An 11,328-nucleotide genomic window follows, 5' to 3' on the forward strand; every position below is an offset into this window, starting at 1 on the left:
CCTCCGTTTGAATTTACCTGTCACTATTTTTCTAATTTGATTTTTTATTTTTACTTGTCATTTTTGATAAATTAGAAAAGATAAAAAAAAATCAATATTTTACCCTTGTTAAGACCAAGGTTGATCAATGAAGAGAAAAATTGAGGAGGAAGAGTTGAAGAAAAACAGAGATAACGAAATTGTTTGAGAGAATTTATTAGAGAATTCTATTTCAGATATGAGTGTGCATCGGTCGTTTCGATTTTATATATTATCAGTTTGGTTTATTGGTTTTCGGTTTTTAAATATGTTAAATCAATAATCAAATCAATAAAATATTTTTTCTTGGTTTTCAGTTTATCGTTTTTAGTCTTTAACGATTCGATTTTCGTTTTAACTGATAAGAAAATCTCATAAAATAAAAATAGTAGTAACTAACATGAAAAAAAAGCGAATCTTAGTTGCAATAAAAAATCTTACATGATGTGTTTTAATTTAAAAGAATCTTCAAGTTTGAACTAAATGTTGTTAGGAGACATAAATGTTGTTAGGAGAAATCAAGAGTTTGTATAATTGAAATAATAGGTTTGTTAATTTGTAGAAATTAAAGAGAAATTAAGAAAAATATTTAATATGTTGTAGACACCTAATTTTGTCCCTCCCGAAGTTGAATTTTATTCATTTTAGTTCATCTTACCACGCATCCTCATCCATATTATTATACCCCACAAAAATACAAAAAATAATAACCCTTAACAAAATTCCTAACAAATTTTATCTTGTTTTAATTATCCTAACAACCTACCCCTACCTCTACCCCTACCTTTTAAACCCCCACCCCCACTTCACCCCACGTTTCTTTTCCACAAAAGAAAGAGGGGAGTATATACACACATAGGATCCATTTGTTTTTTTAAAAGACGTCTGAATCTGAATGCACATCTGAATGATTAAAATGTTATCTCTAGATCTGAAAACTGAATGATTAAGACTATTTTTCAACATCTGAATGTGTAAAAAAAAATTATTTGTATACATAATAAAATAAAAAATAAAATTCAAATAAAAAATTAATTATATATTAAAAAAGTATGTAATTTAATATAATAAAATTATTAGAATTTGATTGAAAAAAATATTTATGTTTGTTACTGATAGTTGAGATAGCTTATAATGGTGGTTGCGGTGACAATGATTGATGTTAGTGATTAATATTGTTGGTGGTGATAATTATGATGGTTGGTATTGTAGTGACTGTTATAATGGTGGCGATTGATGGTGGTGATGGTTGTTGTGATGTGTCGTTGCTTGATGTTAGTAGTTTAAGGTGTTGATTGTGTTGGTTGAAACATGAATGGATGATGATTGACGATGTGTTGGTGCTAGTTGGAGATGTTATTTGTTGTGATGGTAGAGATGGTTGCTAGTAGAGATAAATTGTGGCGATGGTACTGGTTGAAGTAGTGGTAGAGGTGGCATTACTAGTGACAATGGTGGTGGCGGCCAAAGAATGTGTAGAGGTTGTGATGTATTAGTAGTAGTCAGCAGTGGTGCTAGTTGTGATAGATGAGTTGGTTGGTAGTAGGGATTGGTCGCTAGTGGTTGCTGATTGTGGTGTTGTTGTCGGCAGTGGTGGTGGTGAATATAATTAGAATAAAAGAGGTAATAGGTGTGAAAGTGATTGATAATTGTGGTTGGTAGTGATATTTTTTATCGATGGTGGTTGTGATGGTGGAGGTGGTTGGTGATGATGGGTGGTGGTTGACAATGGTGATGGTGACAGAGGTAGTTAGTGGTGGTAACTGCTGATTATGAATAGAATGATGAATATTATCCAACACCAGAATATCCTTCCAGATCTATTAAGACTTGGTTCTAGATCTGAATAATTAAGACCTATTCAGACCTATTAAGAGTTAAAACCTTAATGAAAAACAAATACACTTAATGGTCTGAACCATTCAGATTCAGACCTCCATTAAGTGCAAACAAATGAAACCATAAAGAGATGCAGGCTGAAAAGGGGAACAGATGCACAAAAGGAGGACCCACCACTAATTTTGCATCCCTCAGTGAAGAAAAGGCACAACACACACTCATTCATCATTTTCTTCGATGATACACACTGGCACTCATCGAAAAACATGGACTGATCGAAAGCGCACACACGCACGTAGCAAGCAGAAATTTGAGAATGGAGAGCGATTGACGGAGAGTCGGTGAGAAATAGCGAAGCTGGGTCAGATCTGGTCTTCTTCTTGAGCTTTTCACCAGAATTAATTTATAGGTCGTCGTCCACGCTGTCTAGTCCCAAAATCCTAAGATTTCTTCGATTTCCAAGTAGATCTGGCCGAAAAAACACTAAGGTCGCCGGAACCAGCCCTTTCTCGTCGTGTTCTGCCGCCGTTTGAGCTCACCGGAGCTCAGACTTTGGTTTCTCGTGTCGATGGGAGTTTTGGGTTCGTCTACTTTTGCGTTTCGTCGTCAATATCGGTCCTTGGGGTTTTCGTGATCAAATATCATCGTCGTTCGTGTTGGGTTTCGAATTAAGAAGTTGTCTCATTGGTTTTGAAGTTGTCCGAATAGTTTTTCTTAATATCGAGTTGGATTCGTCGCGATCGAGGTTTCCTATTCGGAGTTCTAAATTCTAGGTCTTCTTAAATATTATTATCAACAGAAATCGATTATCGGAAGGTCCATTTCTTTAACACGTTCTCTCTTCTTTATCTTAATTTGTTGAATTAGCTATGTTTGAGATTGGATGATTTGGTGGATGTTTGATGTCATTCATGTAAAATTCGTATGATTATCATGCTTTAATTGTCGTTATGTCTATGTTGTTGATATTGGATTCCGAGTTGAAAAAATTGAATCGATAATCAAAGCATGTGCTAATCATTGGTTGAGAAGGGAATTTGGGGTGGAATTGCGAGATTGATAAAAAGGGTGAATTTGGTTAATGTTGGTTTGTTGTTGTTTGCTTAATTCGAAATCGATATTAAGTTTGTGAATTTGATAATATCATGATAGGTCGATTCCGTTTTGTTGAATGTTTGAATGTGCGTGGGAATGTGTCTTTCTAGTTTATCGTATTTTATTCAAGTGTATTCATTTGGTCGGGAAATGTCTCAAAATTTCATGTATTTATTCACCGGGGAATGCCCCCACGTATTATGTCTTCGAAGGAAGTTCGTGATCAAGGCCCGAGGCATCGGGTAAAGCATTGAAGCTTAGTCTAGGTCTAGTTTAGATAGGTTTGATATTTTTTCATATTTTTCTATTTTAGACTGCATAATTGGACTGGACACTAAATTTTGGATTGTTTTGTTTTGTTTGCTTGATTGATTATTTTGCATGCTTTGTGTGGTTTATACATTTCGTAGGGTCAAAATTAGCCGATATGTTCCACCAAGCGACCGTGGTCGAACCACGGGATCGAGGGGTGCCTAACACCTTCCCCTTGGTCAACAGAATTCCTTAGCCGAAATCTCTATTCACAAACCAGTTTCAAAGAGTCAAACGATTTTGAAAAGGGTTTTCCAAAGGTGACTTGGCACACTGGATTATGCCAAGTGGCGACTTTGAATAAAAAATGTAAATAATTCTTTTTCGAAACAAACTTTCATCTTTTGTCATTTTAATAATAAAAATCCTTTCAAACTTTAAAATTAAATCTTTTGGTATAAAAAGGGGTGTGACAGCTATGGCGACTCTGCTGGGGACTTTTCAGAGTTCGAGCTTATTTTTTAGAGTTATATTGGCTTAGTTTGGCATTATGGGTGTATAAATGTGTTTGTGTGATTGTTTGTATTGTTTTATCATTGCGGCGTGCTTACATACTCTTTGTTTACAGTTTTTCTTATGTGTCTTTATATCTAGCATCATTTGCATAATCCGAGTCAATTCTTTTTGCAACAAATTTTGTAGTACACATTGTGTACACGACTTATAGTTGAGTTACCTTATTTTAGGAGGGGGAGCCATCGGCTGGTATGGAGTAGGTGAACAGTCAAAGCAGCCACTATCGATTATATGCTCCCCGAACAGCCTTGTTAGTGAATCCCAGCGTAGGTAAACCTTTAGGTCATACTTATCTGTATCATATTGAGACCTAGCGGGACCTACTTGATCCTACTACGTGGTAAATGTTGTATTTTTTTAGGGTAACGTGGTCATTTGACCAATTGATTTGGGCAAAAGTAGGTGTTAGAAGTAAAGTGTAAAGGCGAGAAATTATTGAAAAAAAAGAGAAAAAAAGTGAAAAAAAAGAGAGTTTCGTAGTTTTTTAGAGTTTTTTATGGCTTTCATTTTTTCACAATCCAAAAATTCAAAAAGATTTTTTTACCTTTTTCACGCATTTACTCAAAATCAAAAAGAAAATCTCAAAAAAAATTTCCCTTTATCTCCTAAACATGATTTTCAATTTTGATTTTAGACTTGACCGAGGTGTCCAAAGGAACTTCAAGGCATATTCAAACATAACGATCTCTAAATGTAGCACTCGTACATGTATCGATCTTTAACAACTCACCTATAGAGTTATTCTATCTTGCGTAGGATAATTTCATCGTAGAATTCGGTGGATAGATGTGGTAATCCCACCCATATAGTTGTGTTTGTTTGTGTTGCTTCACTTGCTACAAAGTTTTGGGTCCATCTTTGATCTGAAAGGAAACTATCACTACAAAAAAAATGGTTCAAATTGTGGAGGTTAATTTTACAATTCGCGAAGGTTTTAAACCCCATAAAATATAATTTCGGCGGTTCTCAAAATCCTCAGAATACGAGCCGTCACAAATAATTAGCAGCGATTTTTTTCTAACCCCCATAATTAATTTGCGGCGGTTACGATCCCGTAATTAATTTGTAGCGGTTATTGACCCCCGTTATTCTAAATTTAATTTTTTTTATAATAAATTTTTAAAAAAAATTGGAGGGTTAAAACCTCTGCAATTATTTTTAAAAAAAAATAAAATTAGTAGGACCTATCAATTTTCAATAACTAATTATAGATTCTAATTTTAGCTCAAATTTAATTTTTCCTTTATGCATAGCATAACCTACAATCCAATATTTGTTCAATTCACATATCATTAATACAACAGAGTAATTAAACATTGCAATTGACAAGCATATCAAAAATACATTGAACATTAAACTTCAAAATTAAATTTTCAATATTAACATCTTCAAACTTTAAATTTTCAACAGTATCTTCAAACTCCAAAATCAAATTTACACACAAAACCTTCAATATTCTAAGATTTACTCCAACCACACAATTACATCATAATAATTGAATATTCTAAGATTTACTCCAACCACACAATTACATCATCATAATTGAATATCCAAGACAATTTACAACGAAATCAACAAATATCATTGGGATCACTATCATCACGTGATCTTCTTGCATCCATGGGAAATGGGTCCACTAGCCGCATCACTTGGCTACATAAAAATGCAAAGTATAAAAATCAATCGATAAACTTTCAGTACTTATTATAAAGGACAAGTTAGACTAATCATCTGCATTATCAATGATAAAAAGCAAAGATAAAAAGAACACATATTTTTCTAAGCATCTTTGGGGAAAAGAACACAAGATTTTGGAAGCTGGAAATAGATTTATTTCCGGTCTCAAATCATATAACACAAATCAACAATCATTGTTGTTCCAAATTCGAAATAAAATGCACTATGTACTGAACAAAATAGAAATAAAAAGAATTCCTAGCATTTTAAGACATAATCGTACAGTGTAATGTGATTTTCTTAATATCTACAGTACTAAGTGTTATATGAACCATACTACGATCAGCTTCCACCTGTATATTTCCTAAATCAGTAAAGCTAGAGGTGTTGTGACACACTCAAGTTGTAATTCTATCAAAGGCAGCTTATCCCCTCATGGAAGTATATGATAAAGAAAAGACTTAGAAAGGGACTGATTAAAAATCATGGTGTCGAGTTCATTGTAGAGGAGGCGTCAAACTGAGAAACTACTCCTTCACTCAAAAGGAGTTTAATGGAACAAGTGAAGAGTTTAAGAAGATATAAACAGATACCAAAACTTTGAACGCAAAAGAAGCCCTAATACCACACCTTAAAATCTGCTAATAATCGCTTCACAGCATGATAAGCAGGATGAAGGGTACTTTCAACCACAAAGGGAACTCCAAAGGACCACCATAAAGAGACATGATCTGCACCATTCACAAAGGGAATATAAGCAGGCTATGCATTTATCAGGACAAAGTGAGAAAAAATGGAGCATGTAACTCAAGGTTTTCATGTAACTCATCCAAAACAACATGAATATAAATTAGATAACAAATGGAGAGCTAAAATAGATTATAAGATCACATACCTTACATAAGCAGCTAAAGCTCATCCAAGACCCAGTATTAAGACAATTATACATCCCTGAAGACACGAAGTCCCATAAAAACAAAAGAAAAATAGGTAAAGAAACAAGACATGAAAGTAGAAAAGTATGATAAGTATTATAGTTTTCTTACTGTCGGTAACAGACCAAATACTAATCACACGCAGATAGAACGTAGAGCAGTTGAGCATATGAAAAGAGATTTATTCATGTTAAACACAAAGCCAAATATTAAAACAACTGCAAATTTATACATATTTTTCATTTGTCTTCAGGCATATCAAGCCATTTTATTCCCATTCAGACAAAAGAGATTTAGCAGACAAGCTTAAATAGATAAGAGTATTTATTAGTAACCTTAAATAGATACTTTCTCAGTCCCAATTTCCATGGAGTCAATTTGACTAATCATTATAGCTAAATTGAAGTAGATCAACTCAATATTTTGAAATAAAAATTTAGATATCAAAAAACTATATAAGTACTATAAGTTGTTGGTCTTCTCATGTCCATATGATTAAAAAACAAATTACATTTCAAAATGTTGATTGAAGTTCACATAGTTTAGATCTCGAGAAGTCAAAAGTGGTCACATAAATTGGGACGAAGGTAAGTAGCTTTCATGTGCACTTTATAGTATAAGCCGGCATGACTTGACATAATTTAAATCATGTCACCCGGCAATCTACACCCTGATAATTTTCCTTTTCTGTTAAGATTCACGCAATATGTTATCGTAGGTATTTTCTTTCTTGGTTCATCCATTTAGCAGTTGATCAAAGTTACAAACACGAATGAGTTACTTTTGTCTAATTCTTTATCTGTTTTATCACTAATGCCAAGCTGAATAAATGCAGTCATTCGCAGTAAGGCCATACGCAATGTTCTATTACAGCTGTGGAGTCATTGAAATGTGATGAGCGCTTATTAATTTCTTTGAAAACTTTCTTTTCTAAAAATGAGTTCCAAAAGAAAAATGTATCACAGAGTCGTGAGAACACACAAATACTGGTATAATGAAGTAGCCCGGGTAGAATAAGCCTGGTAAGTTCGGAGTCCTGAGAACACACAATAAGAATAAAGATGGGAAGTATCCGAGGTAGATAAATACCAGAATAAGCAAATATAATATGTAAAAACCTCTTTGACGATCCCTTCTATGACATTCTCTGCAATCCCGAACCTGATCATCAGATTAAATCCTCGTTCCTTCAGTGAACGTTTCAGATCTTCCAGAGCAAAAAGAAGTAACTCGACCATGTCATCAGAAAATCCTGTGAAAATGACAACAGCAGACACAAAACAAGATACATGAGTACCTCACCTGACTTTTAACAAGTTTCTAAAGCGTATAAAATTGACCATTTGAAGGTCTTGCCTTTGAGGCATGCAGAAGAGAATGGACTTTTCGTGACCTCACTGCAGGGGCGGAGCCACCTTATGGCTCGACGGTTCATTCAAACCACCTTCAGCGGAAAATTATACTAGTTATACATTGTTAAAATTATTTTTTATGTATATATAGTTGACGTTGAACCTCATTCGGCTAGTTCATGTGCTTACTTCTTTTGATTTTGAACCCTCTTAGGTAAAAATAATAGCTCCACCACTGCCTCACTGGAAGTTCAAAAAATGGGTCACTGTTCTGCTTTAGCTATCTTCAATTAACCAAGTCAAGAATTTTCAATTTACACAAAGTAATTCACTTATTCTTTTCAGTGCAACAATCATCAACTTAATCAAACAGAAACTGCATATGTAGCTGCAAATAAACTTAGATAACCACAAAATAGAAAATAAAAAAAGTTCATACTACTTCTGTAACTATTTCATTTAGAAACTCTCCCTAAACAAATTTCAAGAATTCGAACTTATAAAATGACTATTCAAATTTTAAACTTTAATGTGGTTTGCTCGTCAAACCACTACTTGAGTATTTTCTTCTATAATCACCAAGTAAGACACATATATAAAAATTAATAATGTCAAATGTATCGAATTAGCAGAAGGCACACTAACTTACCATATTCTTTTTCCCCTTGCTCGGTTCCAACGGTGGACATCTCTGCTAGATTAAGATCCTGACTCTATTAGTTATCAGATAAATGAAGCATACGGGATACAGTGCATCAGTGTAAAACCACTCAACAGTTCCACTTAAAGGATGTAACTAACAATGATGGAAGGCATTAACTACAAAAGCATGTGCATCTTCGTGCGAATATTAGTAAATAGAGTCTTGTAGGCTATTGAGGAGCACAGTAATTTCATAAACCTGAAGCACAAATGCTTTATTAAGCATACACATATTCAACTACACATGTAATGTATATGAAGTTTAAAGATGGAAGAACACATGATATGAACCTTGCAGAACATCTTGAAGACTGAAAACATATCATCGTTATCTGCCACCACTTCCGAGTGCTCATTTGCAACACCTAGTGCAGCTACATATGCAACCCACAACTTCTGGGTCAAACAGACACGCTCCTGCAGATGTACTAATGTTCAAGACCCAAAAAGAAAAGTAAAGTTTCAACAGCTACACCAAAAAAGAGAAAGAAACAATTTCTAGAAGGAATTTTACATAGAGAATCTGCTAATGAGTTTTCTGTACCTAGTCTAAAAGAAATCTTAACTGACTTAGAAGATGAAAGTAAAGGCCTTTGTCAACTAGTATTTACTAGTTGAGTTAGTAGCCTCTGCCAATTTGGCAGTTAAATTGACCTCCTATTTAATTTGAGCATACTTGAGACCTCCCTCATTCCCTCTCCTACTGCATAAATGATGAATACAATTTGACCAAATGCCCTCATTCTGAATCAAGAACAACCAAATACTCTAGGTAAAAGATATTGAAATAGACAAGCATGCAAGAAATAATTGTGTGAAGGAAAGATTGCAGGGTAGAGGGGTAAGTAAGGGAGGCTGGGAATTAAGCATCCTAGAAAAAATTATGTAAAAGAAAAGATTGCAGGATAGAGGAGCAAGCGAAGGAGGCTGGGAACTAAGTGTAATGCCCACACGTGTATCTTATGGGTCAGATTAGAACACCTACAGCCTCTTCCTTTTTCCATACAATTGTATATGTAAATTATGCAAGTGTAAGTTGAAAACCAAATTGAGTTTTTAGCCAACGTAATAGCCATTTAAGTACGATAGTAATGGAGGCAAATAGCGAAGAAAATTCTATTAATATTGTTATATGAATACAGTATGTTGCGATGACCCCAACAAGTGTGTGGTGTTTGGTCCGTGTATGCTAACAGGTGAAACTTAAAGGCTGTTTCCAACTATGTTGCTCGGACTCTCAAAAATGTCACTACACCTGTATCGGTTTCTCAAAAACCATTAATCTACAGATCCGACACACACCCAACAACATGTTTGAGAATCCGAACAACATAAGCTTCTGGGCACAAAAATCACCTTGATTGAATCACAGAGTAAATAACAATGTTGAATAAAGCAGTACAAGTAGATGCCAACAATCTCTTCTATGGATAGCACTTCAAATTAACTTCTTGAAGCCATTCTTCAGCTATCAAAGGTTCATTGCAGGCAAATCTAATCATTTTTTCAACAACAAGATACCGAGAAGACAGTGTGTACGAGACCTTACCCCTCAACAAGATACCGAGAGGGTAGTGTGCACGAGACCTTACCCCTACCTTGTGAGGTAGAGAGGTTGTTTCCAATAGACCCTCGGCTCAAATCTAACCACTGGTTCAAACAACCATTTTCCTAATATAGAGCAAAACAAAGCAAACACACTGCTTCATGAAAGATTTTAGGCCAGACTTCATTTTGCAAACCGCAATTATTTTATAGCAAATCTCTACAATTGTTAAATCAGCAACAGAGAAGCCAAAGAGCTTCATAATATCGAACAACACATAACCCATGAACATATTTGGTCAGGTATTCATACTAAATCAAAAATAACCTGAGATGCTAGAACTAGAGTACATAGCATTCTTACTCGCACCATCTTTTCAGGTTAAAGCAAAAAGAAAACAGCATAAAATGAGAAGGTGCAGTGACATCGTTCATAGTAAGCTTTCACCGAGTCACACTAATTTTGTCCAACTACTGACACGGGCAGCGGCGCTGGAGATTGACCGGAAAGTGGAGGACCCAAATTTTCGTAATTACCTGGGAGCTGGAAGCGGACGTATCTCCTATCAATGTGTTGCCGGAGTTTCTATCAATGGACGGCGTACCTCCTGTAATCAATGGCCGGCGTACCTCCTGTAATCAATGGACGGAGAATACCTCTCATTCTCTCTAATTCGGGGAAAATGAGAGGGGAAGATGTTTTGGGAAAAAAAGAGGGGAAATATATGTTTTGGGGAAAAAAAGAGGGGGAATATTTTTCATTTGGAGCTATGTTTTTTCTTTTTGGATATGTAATTTTTAGGGATATTTTTAATTCGCGCATTTAATGTAATTTTGACCCATTTTTTTGTAGTGTATGGACCAGCCTCAAGCACTCTGTTTAGATCTTCCCCATTTGGGAGTTTTTGCAATGTAAAAATAAACTACTAGATCAATAAATAGAAATATTAGGATAACTTCTACAACGTCTTGACTTTTGATTTGAGATTTTGGTGAAGGATTCTTTTCCTCATGAGCTTCATTATCATTAGCTTCATTATGAGTGAGAATTTTCAGGGAGAGTACATTCTTATTCTATCCTCTTTCGTAAGTTGGATCTGCTCAGTTTGGCGTGCTACTGAAGTAATAGGTATTTTTATGTAATTATAGGTCATATCTCTTGAAATAATAGAGTCTAAGCCGATCATATGAAGGTCCTCTATATCATTCATAATCAGTTCCTTAGCTATTAAAGTGGCTTTGTAGGATGGAGAAGTATTGGATGAGACTATATCTAGGATTCAGGAGGGATCTCCTGATGGAGATCCATTTTGCATTCGCTAGACCCTAGAAGTCAT

The 11,328-nt window shown here is 34.9% G+C and overlaps 1 protein-coding gene across 9 annotated transcripts; it reads right to left on the minus strand.

Moving 5' to 3' along the window:
* Positions 1-5,045: 5,045 nt before the first annotated feature.
* Positions 5,046-10,906, minus strand: LOC124896749. Of its 9 annotated transcripts, none has more exons than XR_007053244.1 (7): positions 10,529-10,898; positions 8,738-8,863; positions 8,394-8,457; positions 7,511-7,644; positions 6,353-6,408; positions 6,088-6,188; positions 5,052-5,433 (listed from the first exon to the last, which is right to left on the minus strand). XR_007053244.1 is itself a non-coding variant. In XM_047408557.1 (4 exons), the coding sequence occupies exons 2-4, from the start codon at positions 8,765-8,767 to the stop codon at positions 7,352-7,354; spliced, it is 387 nt and encodes a 128-aa protein (XP_047264513.1). In that variant the 5' UTR covers positions 8,768-8,863; positions 10,529-10,903; the 3' UTR covers positions 7,123-7,351. The 9 variants fall into 9 exon arrangements, 1 of the variants encoding a protein (XP_047264513.1); XR_007053237.1 differs by having other exon boundaries at positions 5,056-5,433; positions 8,394-8,435; positions 10,529-10,893; XR_007053261.1 differs by having other exon boundaries at positions 5,046-5,433; positions 6,353-7,644; positions 8,394-8,645; positions 10,529-10,906.
* Positions 10,907-11,328: the final 422 nt, after the last annotated feature.

This window comes from Capsicum annuum, chromosome 1 (genome assembly GCF_002878395.1).
Source record: "Capsicum annuum cultivar UCD-10X-F1 chromosome 1, UCD10Xv1.1, whole genome shotgun sequence".
Lineage (NCBI taxonomy): Eukaryota > Viridiplantae > Streptophyta > Magnoliopsida > Solanales > Solanaceae > Capsicum > Capsicum annuum.